The 16761-nt window shown below is 48.0% G+C and overlaps 2 protein-coding genes across 4 annotated transcripts in view; both read left to right on the top strand.

The window, feature by feature from the left end:
* KIFAP3 (kinesin associated protein 3) overlaps positions 1-16761 on the top strand; it is a 687730-nt gene that overhangs the window by 95735 nt on the left and 575234 nt on the right. The gene's annotated exons all lie outside the window — the stretch shown is intronic.
* Positions 527-15640, top strand: LOC141066892 (uncharacterized). Its single transcript, XM_073558013.1, has 2 exons — positions 527-12694; positions 14697-15640. Exon 1 carries the CDS (start codon positions 5732-5734, stop codon positions 6827-6829), a length of 1098 nt encoding a protein of 365 aa, XP_073414114.1. The 5' UTR covers positions 527-5731; the 3' UTR covers positions 6830-12694; positions 14697-15640.

Genomic DNA, 16761 nt, shown 5'->3' with positions numbered 1-16761 from the left:
GGGGCCAGGACGACTGATCCGGGTACATGAAAGAATGAATGGGGCCATGTATCGTGAGATTTTGAGTGCAAACCTCCTTCCATCAGCAAGGGCATTGAATATGAAACGTGGCTGGGTCTTTCAACATGACAATGATCCAAAGCACACCGCCAGGGCAACGAAGGAGTGGCTTCGTAAGAAGCATTTCAAGGTCCTGGAGTGGCCTAGCCAGTCTCCAGATCTCAACACTATAGAAAACCTTTGGAGGGAGTTGAAAGTCCGTGTTGCCAAGCGAAAAGCCAAAAACATCACTGCTCTAGAGGAGATCTGCATGGAGGAATGGGCCAACATACCAACAACAGTGTGTGGCAACCTTGTGAAGACTTACAGAAAACGTTTGACCTCTGTCATTGCCAACAAAGGATATATCACAAAGTATTGAGATGAAATTTTGTTTCTGACCAAATACTTATTTTCCACCATAATATGCAAATAAAATGAAAAAAAACAGACAATGCGATTTTCTGGATTTTTTTTTCTCAGTTTGTCTCCCATAGTGGAGGTCTACCTATGATGTAAATTACAGACGCCTCTCATCTTTTTAAGTGGTGGAACTTGCACTATTGCTGACTGACTAAATACTTTTTTGCCCCACTGTATATAGACACACTGCACTGAGGAAGTCCTCATCTTTGGCTGCTGTATCTAGCTGCAAGATGGATTTTGACCTGGACAACTTCCAAGAAGACCTGGATTTACAACTGAAATTGGCTGCTGCTTTTGCTTGTCAAGAACAAAGAAGAAGAGAAAGATTGAGACGACAACATCGTCGTCGCTATTGGCAACGCCTCATTCTTGAACTCCGAGAGAGCCGTGGAGCCTACCACTCTTTGTACACAGAGCTGCAGCATAACCCGGAGAAGTTTTTTGACTACACGAGGATGTCGGAACAGAGCTTCCATAACTTGCTGCTACGTGTCCAAGAATCCATCGCCAGTCAGGACACACAGCACCGTCGAGCAATTGCTGCTGAGGAATGTCTTTTGGTTACCCTGAGGTACGTAATTTAGAAAAAGAAACACCTGGCATTAATATGATTGCTATAAAAGCCATGTACTGATTTTTTTTTTTTTTTCTCATTTTATGTTCCGCAGATTCCTGGCTACCAGAGAGACCTTATCACTCCATTTTCAATTCAAGATTGGAGTGTCCATACTTTCTGGGATTATTGGAGACACCTATCGTGCTTTAGTTGACATTCTGCGGTAAGAATTCCTTCCCCATCCCCCAACTGAACTTGAAAATGCTTCCAAATTCCAGGAAATTTGTAATTTTCCTAACTGTGTGGGGGCTGTGGATGGCAAACAAATTAGGATTATGAAACCTGCTGGAAGTGGAACAGAGTACTTCAATTATATAAAATACTTTTCCCTTCACCCATGACATCACACCTGAGAGAGGGATCCGCCCCGCCAGGACAGGAACCTACTGAGACATAACGGGCGGCACCTCTCCCCCGCTTCAGTTGGGTTCCTGTCCTGGAAGGAATCCCACTGTGGCGGTGCCTGTCATGGGCGAAGAAAGAAGAAGAAAAAAAAAAAGAAGGAAAAAAAGAGAGGGACCCAGGCCCATCCCGGCGCGGGAAGAACAGGTAACTTACCCGTAGCGCCGGCCGTCGGGTCCTGGAAGCACAGTACCCGGTGTTCCTCTGGGCTCCGGGTTTGTGTGGGCGCAGATGGGATCCCGGTGGCTCCGGGGAGCCCCCACCGCGCAGCCCTCCCCTCGCGCACGCCGCATCTCGATCACCGTGGCAGGGTAGAGACGCTGGCTCCTTCTGGCCGCTGACGTCAGCGGCGCTATGGATTGTGGGTGCGCCGGCTGATGTCAGCACAGGACGACGGTGTCATGGCACCGGGTGCGACGCCGGACGGCTTTTCTGAAGCGTTCGGCCGGCGGTCGCAGGGGGGAGGGGAGGAGACACCACCGTCAGAGGCTGCATATAATCAAGGACCAGCGGTGTGGGAGACGGTGGAAAATGGAGTCGGAGCGGGAGAGATCGCTGTCTCTGCCTCCCTCACAACCCTCAGGCAAACATGGAAGTTTGTAGCAGCCGCCCCAGCCGCAGATCAGGTGAATCCTCAAGGTCCATAGAGCACAGGTTACGTGCTCCGATGCAGCCTCCGAGTCCGGTACCCTTGATTACGGGTGAAGTGATCTTCGTGAATGCTAGCATATATGTTAATAGGGATTCTCTGTTGTATGCTTTACCCTGTAGGAAAGGCCCAAAAAAGCAGGAAGCAAGAACAATAGGGACTGTGCTATATGTAAAATTCCCCTAGCAAGAGACTGGCAGAAAGATCTCTGTGCCTCTTGCATTCAGCGGACCATGACTGAGGAAGCGCCTAGTTTCGCAGCCAATTTGATATCCGCCTTCAGGTCAGAAATAGAGGGTTCAATTAAGACCCTATTGAAAAAAGGGAAGAAATGTTGGAAGAATCACCCTAGTTCTCCCTCAGATTCCTCATCAGCCTCGTCTCAGGCGGAACAGGCATCCTCCTCAGACAGTGACATGGGGGGGTAAGCCATGTTTCCCTGTAGAAGACACAAATGCTCTCCTAAAGGCCATTAGAACCACAATGGGCCTACAGGAAGAAAGGGCGGCTAAAACCCTAGAGGATGTCATGTTTGGGGGGTTTCAAGAGAGGAAAAAATGGACCTTTCCAGTGAACGAGAAGATCCAGGCGCTTATTGAGAGAGAGTGGAGGAAACCGGAAAAATTTGGGGCCCTTCCGTCCACCTCTAAGAGACGATACCCCTTTGAGCACAAGGATGTGGAGATATGGGACAAAGTCCCAAAAATAGATGCAGCAGTATCCAGGTCTTCCAAAAAGTCGGCCCTGCCCTTGGAAGACTCAGGGGTTCTTAGAGACCCGCTGGACAAAAAGGCGGACTCATATTTGAGGCACGCGTGGGAAGCGACAGCAGGAGGACTAAAGCCGGCGATAGCAGGCACCTGCACGGCACGCTTCCTCATGATCTGGCTGCAGCATTTAGAAGAGAAGCTGGCATCAAAGGTCCCAAGAGAGAAAATTTTAGCAGATATGTATTTCTCCTTCGTCTCATTGGGGGACACAGAGACTGTGGGTGTGTGCTTCTGCCGCCTGGAGGCCGACACTAAGTGTACAAAAAAAAGAGTTAGCTCCTCCTCCGCCGCATACACCCTCGCCCCTAGGCCGGGCGTAACTCAGTTTTTGCTTAGTGTCTGATGGAGGCACACGCAGTCTGGAGTTCCAGACTAGTTTTTTTTTTTTTTTTTTTTTTCCCTTCCTTCTTTTCTATGAAGATAAGATAGGGGCGACGGATCCTATAGAGAGGATCCGATCTCCCCAAATCACCAACGGGCGACCACGTGTGAGTAACCCTCCACGTGTCCTCTCCCGCACCGAGGGACACATCTGGAACTTTTTTCACCAGCCGGTGCGCGTCCAGACGGACAATGCTACAGCAGTAGCATATGTCAACCATCAAGGGGGCACGCGCAGCCAGGCAGCCATGCGCGAGGTCGGACTGGTACTACGTTGGGCGGAGAAGAACCGCGTGGTAATTTCAGCGGTGCACATCCCAGGAGTCGAAAACTGGGCGGCAGATTTTCTCAGCCGACAGGGGGTCGCGGCAGGGGAATGGTCCCTGCACCCCGAGGTCTTTCAGCAGATCTGCCAAAGGTGGGGGACACCAGACGTGGACCTTATGGCATCCAGAGAGAATGCCAAAGTACTAAGGTTTGTTGCTCGATCCCTCGATCCGCAGGCAATCGCAGCAGACGCGCTGGTGCTCCCGTGGAGCCAGTTTCGTCTCCCGTACTTGTTCCCCCCGCTGCCGCTGCTTCCAAGAGTTATCAGGAAAATAAGGAGAGAGAAGGTTCCAGCAATTCTGCTGGCCCCGGACTGGCCCCGGCGGGCCTGGTACGCAGATCTGGTCCAACTAGTGGTGGACGTACCCTGGCGTCTTCCAGATCGGCCGGACTTACTGTCCCAAGGGCCGATCTGCCATCCGAACTTAGGGGCCCTGTGTTTGACGGCGTGGCCATTGAATCTTGGCTGTTAACACAGGCAGGATTCAGACGCGATGTGGCGGCCACGATGGTGAGTGCCCGAAAGCCTTCCTCGGCGAGGGTGTATCATCGAACTTGGGAAGTTTTCTTCCGTTGGTGTAGGGATCGTGAAGTGGCTCCTCTGGTTTTTTCGATCCCCAACGTACTGGCTTTTCTACAGGCAGGGCTGGACGCAGGGTTGGCCCCGAGTTCCCTCAGAACACAAATCTCGGCCCTGTCGGTACTTTTCCAACGAAAAGTCGCTTCCGTCTGGCAGGTTAGGACGTTTATGCAAGGGGTCGCACATTTAGTACCCCCCTATAAGGCGCCGACGGAATCATGGGACCTGAACTTGGTGCTCAGAGCCCTTCAGGAGGCCCCTTTCGAACCATTGCAAGAGGTATCCTTGCCTTACCTGTCCAGAAAGGTCGTTTTTCTAGTAGCCATAACGTCTATTAGACGGGTTTCGGAATTGGCGGCCTTATCTTGTAAACCACCGTTCCTAACCTTTTATAAGGATAAGGTAGTTTTAAGGCCAGCTCCCCCCTTCTTGCCGAAGGTTGTGTCTGCATTTCATATCAACGAGGACATCGTCCTACCTTCGTTTTGCCCGGCACCGGTGCACAGGGTAGAGAAGGCTTTGCACACCCTGGATCTGGTAAGAGCTCTTAGGAGGTATGTGACAAGGACGGCGCCATTCCGCCAGACAGATTCTCTATTCGTGGTTCCAGAGGGACGGCGGAAGGGGCTCGCTGCGTCCAGAGCGACTTTGGCCAGATGGGTTCGCCTGACGGTCCAAGAAGCTTATCAAATCAGTGGCACGCCGGTTCCGGCAGGGATCAAGGCTCACTCGGCACGGGCAGTGGGTGCCTCATGGGCACTACGACACCAGGCTTCAGCGGAGCAGGTATGCAAAGCAGCTACCTGGTCCAGTTTACATACGTTTGTCAAACATTATAACGTACATACCCAGGCATCCTCGGATGCAAGCCTGGGAAGAAAGATTCTCCAGGCAGCAGTTGCGCACCTCTAGTCAGGGGCGCAAATTAGCATGGATTGGGTGAGCTAAGATCCCGCCCAGAGGACTGCTTTAGGACGTCCCACAGTCTCTGTGTCCCCCAATGAGACGAAGGAGAAACATGGATTTTTGTGAGTACTCACCGTAAAATCCTTTTCTCCGAGACGCTCATTGGGGGACACAGCACCCACCCTATTAGCCAGTTGGCATCTGTTTATTTTGAATTATACAAATCCTTATGTAAGGATCAGGGTGGTCCCTTTTTCAGACGTATAATTTCTTGCCTGAGTTTAAGGCGCGTTCTCCTACTGCTTATGCACTAAACTGAGTTACGCCCGGCCTAGGGGCGAGGGTGTATGCGGCGGAGGAGGAGCTAACTCTTTTTTTTGTACACTTAGTGTCGGCCTCCAGGCGGCAGAAGCACACACCCACAGTCTCTGTGTCCCCCAATGAGCGTCTCGGAGAAAAGGATTTTACGGTGAGTACTCACAAAAATCCATGTTTCTTGCACGGGGCAGCAGCTTTTTTGTTAGATACCTCGGCGGACTCTATGAGGTTGACAGCTAGGCAGCGGGACTATCAAATGCTGCCAGACGTGCGTTATGGCTTAAGGGCTGCCCGGGTGACCTACAGTCTAAAGCTAAATGGGCGCTAAATCGGTCCATTTTTCAAAAAATAACGCAGCTTTGGGGGAAACCAGTAATAGACCTCTTTGCCAACAAGCACAACAGGCAAACAGAAAGGTTTTGCTCTCTAAACCCGAGGGAAAAGCCATGGGCAGTGGACTCATTGCACATCGAGTTGAACTTCAGGCTAGCTTATGCGTTCCCCCCAGTGGCTCTGATCCCAACAGTTGTCAGGAAGATCAGAAACGATCAAGCCAGGGTGATTCTAATAGCCCCGTTTTGGCCGAAAAGGCCCTGGTTTTCTCTACTACAAAGAATGTCCCTCTCCGATCCATGGGTTCTGCCAGAAATCCCGGACCTACTAGCTCAAGGCCCAATATTCCACCCTCCGGTCAGAGGATTCCATCTGATTGCGTGGAATTTGAAAGGTCGCTTTTAATGGATAGAGGGTTCTCCCCCGGGTTGGTGGCCACCCTGCTAAAGAGTAGGAAACCAGTGACGACTAAGATCTACAGCAGAACATGGAATAAGTTCCTACAGTTCCTAGGTAAGCCGTTAGAAAAAGAACCCCCAATTAGTGCCATCCTGGAGTTCTTACAATCGGGGTTGCAGATGGGGTTAGCGGTGAACACGCTTAAAGTTCAGGTGTCTGCACTAGGGGCGCTCTACAACTGCAAATTGGCATCAAATAGATGGGTAGCCAGATTCATTAAATCCTGCCATAGAGCTAGGCCTATCCCAATACCCAGTATAGCCCCCTGGGATTTAAACCTAGTGCTAGAAACCCTTACAAAGGAACCGTATGAGCCGTTACACCAGCTACCCCTAAAGTTTCTGACCCTAAAGACGATCATTTTAGTGGCCCTTACGTCAGCACGCAGAATAAGAGACTTACAGGCTCTCTCGGTAAATCCACCTTATACACAAGTTTTTCAGGATAGGGTGATGGTAAGAACAGACCCCACTTATCTGCAAAAGGTAGCATCAGATTTCCATCGGGGTCAGGAGATTGTCCTCCCATCCTTCTGCGAGAATCCAAAAAATTTGGGGGAGGAAAAATTCCATAGTTTGGATGTTGAGAGCTCTATTAGAATACATAGAATCATAGAATCGTAGAGTTGGAAGGGACCTCCTGGGCCATCTGGTCCAACCCCCTGCTCAAAGCAGGATTCGCTAAATCATCCCAGTCACATGTCTGTCCAGCCTCTGTTTGAAGACTTCCATTGAAGGAGAACTCACCACTTCTCGTGGCAGCTTGTTCCACTCATTGATCACTCTAACTGTCAAAAAGTTTTTTCTAATATCTAATCTGTGTCTCCTCCCAATCAGTTTCATCCCATTGCTTCTAGTCTTTCCTTGTGCAAATGAGAATAAAGTTGATCCTTCTACAATGTGACAGCCCTTTAGATATTTGTAGACAGCTATTAAGTCTCCTCTCAGTCTTCTCTTTTGCAAACTAAACAATCCCAAATCCTGCAACCTTTCCTCATAAGACAGGGTTTGCAGACCGGTCACCATTCTGGTTGCTCTTTTCTGAACTTGCTCCAGTTTGTTGATGTCTTTTTTAAAATGTGGTGCCCAAAACTGGACGCAATATTCCAGATGAGGTCTGACCAAAGAGGAGTAGAGGGAAATAATGACTTCACGTGATCTAGACTGTATGCTTCTGTTAATACATCCTAGAATTGTATTTGCCTTTTTTGATGCTGCATCACACTGTTGACTCATATTCAGTCTGTGATCTATTATCTGTCTGTGATCTATTATCTGTCACTAGCCAGTGGAGGAGGTCCCAGTCCCTATTTGTAGCTTTTCAGGGTGCCAGGAAAGTCTATGGGGTTTCGAAAGGGACTATTGCTAGATGGATTAGGGAGGCCATTAGTGTAGCCTACTCAGCTAGTGGTATCCCGATTTCTGACTGCATCAAGGCTCATTCCACCAGAGCCGTGGCGATCTCCTGGGCCGAAAAGGCAGAGGTATCAATTAAACAGATTTGTAAGGCCGCTACCTGGGCCTCACCTTCCACCTTCTTTAAGCACTATAGATTAAATCTATCCTCCTCTGTTGACCTAACCTTTGGTTAGAAGGGTGCTGCAAGCGGTGGTCCCTCCCTAAGGTGTTTCGAAGTCTCCAAAAATCTCTCAGGTGTGCTGTCATGGGTGAAGGGAAAACCACCATGGTTACTTACCGGTAGCAGGTTTTTCTGGAACCCATTACAGCACCCATATATTCCCCCCCCCCTTTTTCACCGTATGGGAGTGCACAGTTAGTAGGGTGCTTTTGATTGATGTGGTGTTGGATTAAACATGTAACTAACCGGGAAGTCTTCTCAATGCTCTGTAACGCAACTGAAGCCGGGGAGAGGTGCCGCCCCTTATGTCTCAGTAGGTTCCTGTTCTGGCGGGGCGGATCCCTCTCTCAGGTGGTGCTGTCATGGGTTCCGGAAAAACCGGCTACCGGTAAGTAACCATGGTGGTTTTCCAGTGTTCTAATGGCTATTGCGGATACCGAGTGTAGATTTGTTGATGTGGATACTGGCTCATTTGGACGAGGAAATGATTTGCAGACTTTCAAAAACTCTGACATGGGCAAACGTCTGTATGGGAATTATTTTAATTTTCCGCAGCTACGACCTATTCCGAACACTGAAGGACCGCCATTGCCTTTTGTTGTTGTTGGGGATGAGGCATTCCAAATGTGTGCCAACCTCCATTAAACCATACTCAAGTCAGAACTTAAATCACACAAAAAAAATTTACAACTAGCGAATGACAAGGGCACGAAGAACCGTGGAGTGTGCATTTGGATTGCTGGTATCTAAATGGCGCATTTTGTGCACATCCATTAATCTACAAATTTACACTATTGATGAGGATGTGAAAGCATGTGGTGTTCTGCACAGCTACATCCTGGTAAGAGTGACAAAACTTACAACCTGAGGAACCTGTTACATTGTATAATTACCAATTTCACCCTCTGAGAACCACAGTCAAAGTTGCCCAGATGAGGGATAAGTTTGCCGCTTACTTTGTTTCAGATAATGGACGTGTGGCATGGCAAGACGAAATGGTTTAAGCCGCTAAGTAAAATGTAACTGTTATGTTTAAATGTACCTGTGATGTAAAAATGTACATGTAATGTTAAAGTTTACCTCTAATGTTTGCTGAATTAAATAGTAAAATACCTTCCCTCAAAAATACAATACACGTGTGTGTTTGTGGCGGCGGCTCATAAAGATACAAATAAAACAAGATATAGTGAAAACAAAATGCAACTATTTTACAAAATTTAACAACATAGAAAGGTTAAGGTCGGGGTGATTGGTTTTTGTATCGGGATTTACGTGAGGGTGAGATGGTGTGGAGATGTGAGGATTGGGTGGTAGTTGATGAGGAAGGGGTTACAGGGGAAGGGTCTACAGGGGATGGGGCAACAAATTGAAGGATTTGATCAGGGATGGCAGTGGAGACATTGAGGATAGATGACAAAGTTGGAATCGTGGGAATTAATAGACAAACTGGAAGGAGCAGACAAAGACACAAGGGAAGGTAGTGACAAATTGTTAGGTGAGGGTGGAGGTGGTGGGTTCAATGTGGGAATGGTTTTTTGGCTCCTGGTTTTCGTGGAAACATTTTTTTTTTTTTTTGCCCTCTGTTTTCTTGGCCGAGTGGGAGTGGTGGCCTCTGTAGCAGTCATCTAGCATGGTGCTGGACTGAGCCGCATTGTGGATACTGCTGGTTGCAGGGGTTCTGGACTGGGCAGGGTTTCTAGACTGGGCAGGGTTGCTGGAATGGGCAGCATCGTGGATACTGCTGGCTACATGGGTTCTGGACTCTAGACCATGGTGGATGCTGCCGTCTGCAGGGTTGATGAACTCGGCAGCGTGGGCGCTCTGTAAACTGGAGACGGTAGTGGTGGAGGATAGTTCAGTGCTGTGGGAGTTGGAAAATAGAATGGCTGCTGGTAATATCCTCTGGCCTGTTGATTGTAGCTTTCTGACTGCTGCTGCAATGAGTGACTGTAAGCAGCTTGGAAGGCCTACATGATGTTCAGCTGGAGTTGAGGCGTAAGGTTTTCGAATGCAGAAAAAAAAATGTGCCGGTCTCTCAAGGTCAGCTTCCAGGCGGTTAAGGCATTTGTTGACTTCCTTGCTGACAGAATGAAGAGTGGGTTCAATCAGCCTAACACCATCCTGGAAGACCGAGCTTAAGTGCATAAACTTGGGCATGCCTGACCTTTCCCAGGCCCTCTGCTGCTGACGAGAAGACCCAACAAAAGCAGAAGCAGAGGGCTGAGAGATGGGAAAACCTGATGGACCGGCTGCGTGTTCCCCAACCTGTGAAGCCTGCAAGGTTGCTCCATCGCTGGTGGATGATTGGGACTGCATCTGTTCAGTGGCTGGTAGATGAAGGGCCGCTTCAACAGAGGATGATCTGGGTTGTGTTGTGCTGCACCAGGTTCTGTGTGGAAAAGAGAAAAACATTAGTGAAAAAATACAGGTTGTGTTGTGCTGCTCCAGGTTCTGTGTGGGGAAAAAATTAAAACATTATTAAAAATAAAATAATAAAATATATATACTTCGCTCGCTGAGCAAGCGCAGGCCTCAGAAATGCAAGGTTCCGGTGGTATTTGTATTTCCGGAACCTTTGAGCAGAACCACTTCGAGCCAGAATCTCTTCTCTCATGTCCTTGTTGAAGCGATCCTTCATTGAGCGTCAACGGATTTTGATTCTCTTCACTGTGAAGGGGGAAAAAAAGAAAAAAATAATTGGAAAACAATGCACATACTGTACATTAACAGGTTCACTGCCGCGTCAGACCACATTGCAATGCTTACCAAATCTGTTCTGGCACGTTGCGTGGCACGGTCCCAACCAGGCAGTAGCGATGTTGCCACTTCTTCCCAGAGCCGTCGAATCACCACATTGTCGGAGTGTTGACGGTCACGGGTGTCCCACAGCGGTACTCGCTCTTGCACAAGGTGGATGAGTTGTTTGTTATCTATGTCCAGTGTGGTTTCTTCCCGTTGTGAAACCTATAGATAAAATAGAAAAAAAGAATTTTATGTAAAACTGAAAAATAATTCTATTACAACTCTGAGGAAAAGAATACTTATACCCCGTCTTTCCTCCTGAGACACATGACCCCGACGACCCTGAGAAGAATCCTCTTCACTTGACTGCTCCTGCTCTTCATCAGTGGCAGGTACCTGTAAAGAAATTACATGATTTAACACACGTGTAATATTGCCAGTCAATACATACCAATCAGTATAGCAAGATTACACAATCTTTGTCAGGTCCACCCTGGGAAGAAGTCAGTTCTTCGCTTGAGGAAACTTAAGATCCAAAAACAAATGTAGACAAAAAAAAATACATGGACACCAATACTTACATTACAGGCAGTAGTCCAAAAGCACAGCAGTCAGCACAGACCAGAGACAGACGGCAGCACCAGGAGGCAACCAGGAGACACCCACTGCACCAGAGAGTCGACCAGTCTACAAGGAACAGAAAAAGCATTGAGAGAGACAGACATTTTCAAAGCTTCTTTACTTACATAGACCGTATTGTTCTCACCAGGACAGAAAGCAGCACCAGGAGAAAACCACTGCACCAGGAGAGTCGACAAGTCTAAATGTAACAGAAAAAAAAAAATTAGTACAAAGTACAAACAGCAGTGAGAGACAGACATTTTCAAAGGTTCTATACTTAGCCAGAGTTGTGCTGTCGTCCAGAGAGTTATGTCCTTGCAGTATCCACACTTCATTTTATAGAGCTATCAATTAGCAGATGGATGAATCACTTCCTGGACCAACTCATTAACATTACGCATGCGTATTGAACGCATGTGTGTCCACATGTCCTTGCGTACGCATGCGTTCCCGTAGACTGTAATGCGTTTTTTTTACGCACTCATCCGCATACGCATGACTTCGCATATTTGACGGATTTTTGCTGCTTCAAAAAATGCAACATGTTGCGTTCGCCGGACCCCGCCGCACACAGAGAAAAGACGCATTCATACGCTGACGCATGCGAACTGATGCAAATGCTTGCACCTGCGAACACCATATTAAAGATAGGTACACATGACCCATTTCGATTGCTGCGGATAAAACTCTGTGCACAGATGCAAATGTGAAACCAGCCTTAACCTGACACAAAATTTAATGTTCAATGTAAATGTTGACAACATGGATTTGCAGCCTATTCCAATGTAAAAAAACTCCAGCATGCGGGTGTGCTCTAAAGGTCTCACATGCTGACATTGCGCTTTGTGCTGTGACTTTTCTAAGGCTAGTTTCACATTTGCGCTGTTTTGCGCAGCGTTTTGAGCGCACATAAAACGCATGCAAAAAACGCTTGCAAACGCTTGTAAATGCTGCCATATTTTGTCGCTTCAGCATGCGCATGACGACAAAAAAAAGCAGCGTTTGTATGCAATTTCAAGCGTTTTTGCATGCATTTGCGTTTTTTTATGCGCATACTTTGTCTAGGTGTTACATTTCACAGGAGGAAAATCCTTGAAAAATTCTTGCAACAGAGTCCACCAATGGGACACCAGTGGGCCTGTGTTATGCGAATTCTTTATATAGACCCTGTTTACAGCCGAATTCTTCAGATTTGCTTGCTTTTTCCTTTGTCAACATGGATCTGCGCTGGAAGAGTTTTCACTTCAACTTGGATCTGGACATCGTGATGGCTCAGGCTTCTGCATTTACTTGCCAGCAACAAAGGGACAGAGAGCGCGAAGACGGCAGCGGCATGTGGATACATCCGATTATTGAACTCCGGGAGAGCCGTGGAGCGTACCACACCCTCTACAGCGAGCTCCAGGCAAACCCAGAGAAATTTACTGACTATACCCGGATGTCCCAAGAAAGCTTCAGGGATTTGCTTGCTTGTGTTCAAGAATCCATCAGGACACACAGCTCCGTTGTGCGATTCCTCCTGAGGAACGGCTCCTGGTCACATTACGGTACGTAATATTGAGAAACCAATGTCTGCATAATTTTCTTTGTTCTGCCATGTACTATTCAAAAGCCTGCATACCGTATTTTTCGCTTTATAAGATGCACTTTTGTTCCCCCAAATTTTGGGGGAAAGTTGGGGGTGCGTCTTATAAAGCGAATCTGTGTGCTGCTGTGCTATAGAGTGGGGGGTGGCTCTGGTGTGGAGTCAGGGGGCTGGGGTGGGCTGGATGGGGGCTGCAGAGACAGCGGGAGGTCCTGTGCTCCCTCTCATTAGGCTCATGTAATATTCACTGCACCCGCTGTCCATCACCTCGGTGCAGAAACAGCGCCGAGTTGGTAGACAGGGGAGCGGTGCATATTACATGTGCCTGCACTCTCCCCGCGTCACTATAGACACTTACTGATGATCGCTCCTGCTCCCAGCTCCCCCGTGGCTTTCCTGTGCGGAGTCTGCTGTCATCCTCCTCCTGCAGGGCGAGCGGCAGCAGCCGCTCATTCAGGCAGCTCATCGCTTCAGGACTTTGCATGATGTGACCAATAGGACCTGCGGTCACATGACTCCCAGTGTGCACTGCGAGTTACATGACCACAGCTGAGCAGCTCCTATTGGTCACATCATGGAAGGTCCTGTAGCTCCAAAGAGCTGCCTGAATGAGCTGCTCATGCCGCTCGCCCTGCAGGAGGAGGATGACAGCAGACTCGGCACAGACACAGGTAAGCCACGGGGGATCTGGGAGCAGGAGCGATCATCAGTAGGTGAGTTAACTGTTTATTATTTTAGCATGTGCTTGCCAGCAGGGGGAAAATATAGGGACGGAAGCCATGTGTGACAGCAGGGAGGGATATAGGGATGGGGGGCCATGTGTGCCAGCAGGGGGAATATAGGGACAGGGGGGGCAATGTGTGCCAGCAGGGGGAAATATAGGGACGGGGGCCATGTGTGACAGCAGGGGGAAATATAGGAATGGGGGGGACAATGTGTGCCAGCAGGGGGAAATATATGGAGGGGGGGATAATGTGTGCCAGCAGGAGGAATATAGGGAGGGGGGGGACTTTGTCCCCCCCTCCCTATATTCCCCCCTCCCTAAATTCCCCCCTGCTGGCACACATTGTCTCCCCGATCCTGTAATCCCCCCTGCTGGCACACATGGACAATGTGTGCCAGCAGGGGGGAATAGAGGGAGGGGGGGACTTTGTCCCCCCTCCCTGTATTCCCCCCTGCTGGCACACATTGTCCCCCTGGTCCTATAATCCCCCCCTGCTGGCACACAATGTGTGCCAGCAGGGGGGAATATAGGGATGGAGGGGCAATGTGTGCCAGCAGGGGGCATATATGGAGGGGGGGACATTGTGTGCCAGCAGGGGGGAATAAATGGAGGGGGGACAATGTGTGCCAGCAGGGGGGAATATATGGAGGGGGGGGATAATGTGTGCCAGCAGGGGGGATTATAGGACCGGGGGGACAATGTGTGCCAGCAGGGGGGAATATAGGGACGGGGGGAAAATGTGCGCCAGCAGGAGGGACATAGTGACGGGGTGCCATGTGAATGCCAGCAGGGGGGAATTTAGGGGCGAGGGACGGGGGGGCCGTGTGCGTACCAGCAGGGAGGCATATAGAGAGGGGGGGGCATATAGTGACCGGGGGGGCATATCCAGGATAGGATGGGGGTGCTATGTGCCAGCACAAGGGGGCAATGTGCCAGGATGGGGGTTATATAAATACCAGGATGAAGGACATATACGGTATATGATTTGAAAGACTGACACTGGCATTATAAGACACACCTCCATTTAACATAAAAAAACATTTTTTTATCTTTTTCTTCACCAAATTTGGGGGTGCGTCTTATAATCAGGTGCGTCTTATAAAGCGAAAAATACGGTAATTTTTGTTCTGCCATGTAGTAAACAAAAGCCTGCAGAATTGTTATGCCATGTTCTCATTTTTTTTTTTTTAATTGTTTTAAAAAACCATACACATAAATATTAATTTTTGTTCTTTCTCAGTTTCACAGATTCCTGGCTACTGGACAGACCCTATCTTCACTACACTTCCAGTACCAGATTGGAATATCCACCTTGTCGGGAATTGTTGCGGACACCTGCCAGGCTTTGTGGGACGTTCTCTGTCCAGAATTTATGCCCCTGCCCACCGCGGCAAAGTGGATAGAAATCGCTGAAAAATTCTGGTCAGTCTGCAATTTCCCCAACTGTTTGGGAGCGGTGGATGGGAAACACATCCAGATAATAAAATCCGCAAGAAGTGCATCAGAGTATTAAAATTACAAAAAATTACTTTTCTACAGTACTCATGGCCATTGCTGATGCAGACTGTGTGTTTGTTGCAGTGGACATTGGGGCATTTGGCCGTGGGAATGACTCCCAGGCTTTTAAGAACTCGGACATGGGTCGGAGGTTGTATGGCAACCATTTCAATTCCCCCATACAATGGCCTCTTCCCCACACCGAAGGTCCGCCACTGCCATTTGTAATGGTTGGGGATGAGGTATTTCAAATGTGCCAAAACCTGATGAAACCATACTCCAGCCGGAAATTGGACCACAACAAAATAAATCTTTAATTACAGACTGACCAGGGCCCGAAGAACTGTAGAGTGTGCCTTTGGTATACTTGTCTCAAGATGGCACATTCTCGCCACAGCCTTTAATCTGAAACTGGAAACAGTGGATGAGGTGGTGAAGGAGTGTGTGGTTCTTCATAATTTTGTGATGGCTAAAGAGCACCCTAAGTTTGAACTCGGTGATGCAGCGCCAAACCCATTGTCTGAATTCACTCAGCACCCTCTCTGGTCATCTGTTGAAGTTGGCCAACTGAGGGACCAATTTGCGGCCTACTTTATCTCAGATGTAGGACGGGTGGAATGGCAAGATCAAATGGTGTAAAAAAAAAATTTGTGAGTATGTTATAAAAAACCTGTTTTGATACCTGTACCAAGTGCACTCTGTTTTTATACACTCCAATACAATAATGAACTGCCCTGGTGGACCAGTGAATTCATGATGCTGTGTTTTGTGCATCATGAATTTAATAGAACTCCTGACCAGGTGACTATACATACACACAAGTTGTATGACCTTTATCATCTCTCCAGTTTGTGTGCAATTTGCAGCGACGGTGGAGATAATACAACTACTATTTGTATCACCTGGCTTGATGTTTCAAACAGTGATTTGGGGATGCACTAGCATCACTCAATCTTTGACACCTGACCATGTGACTATAAATATTATTTGTAGGATCACCGCTGTGGCTTGAGTATGAACGCATGCTGGAGAGATAATAAAGTTTATACAACTTCTACAATCCCCAGGCCTACAATCCCAAAATAACGTATCCTGACTTCAGAATGTAATCACACCTGGGCAGGCGAATACACATATGAGTTAACCTGCAGCGTCGCTTCAGTCTGCATTCTCTATTTCACGCAAACTGGAGCGATGCTGCAGTATAACTCATATGTGTATTCACCTGCCCAGGTGTGATAAATACTTACGATACGAGGCCAGGGTATTGTAGATATGACGTGTATTTTCCCCATTATCTCAGTTTATTCACCACACACTGAATAGAGGATATGGTTAATTACAAGGTATATCTAGAATCCCCTGGCCTTGTGTCACAAAAAGTGAATTGATGATGGTAAAAGCACACCATCCTCAATTCACTTTTTATGATACCTGGCAAGGTAACAATAGATATGCCTTGCAATCAACACCACCCTCTATTCAGTCTGTGCAATATTAGCAGACTGAAGACACTAATGGTGGTGAAAATACAAGTCATATATTTGTGTTTTTGACTACAAATATCTCCAGGAATGACACAAGAAACATGTGTCAGTAATGGAGCTATGTGGTGGCAAAAAAGCAAAGAGTACGGCGCAGTGTGTGTAGGCGGCGAAAGACACAATAATCAAACAGTATTATGGTAAACCAGAATTTTACATTTATTGAAGAAGAAAAAAAAAAAGGGTTATTGGGAACGACGTTTGGGGGAAGATGGTGGGACTTTAGGGGTGTGGAGTGACGAGGAACGGCTAGAAGGCGGGGTA

This window comes from Dendrobates tinctorius, unplaced genomic scaffold (genome assembly GCF_039654945.1).
Source record: "Dendrobates tinctorius isolate UK_male_01 unplaced genomic scaffold, ASM3965494v1 ptg000012l, whole genome shotgun sequence".
In the NCBI taxonomy this organism is placed as follows: domain Eukaryota; kingdom Metazoa; phylum Chordata; class Amphibia; order Anura; family Dendrobatidae; genus Dendrobates; species Dendrobates tinctorius.
The sequence above is the reverse complement of the archived record's forward strand: the minus strand, read 5'-3'. Positions and strand labels throughout refer to the sequence as shown.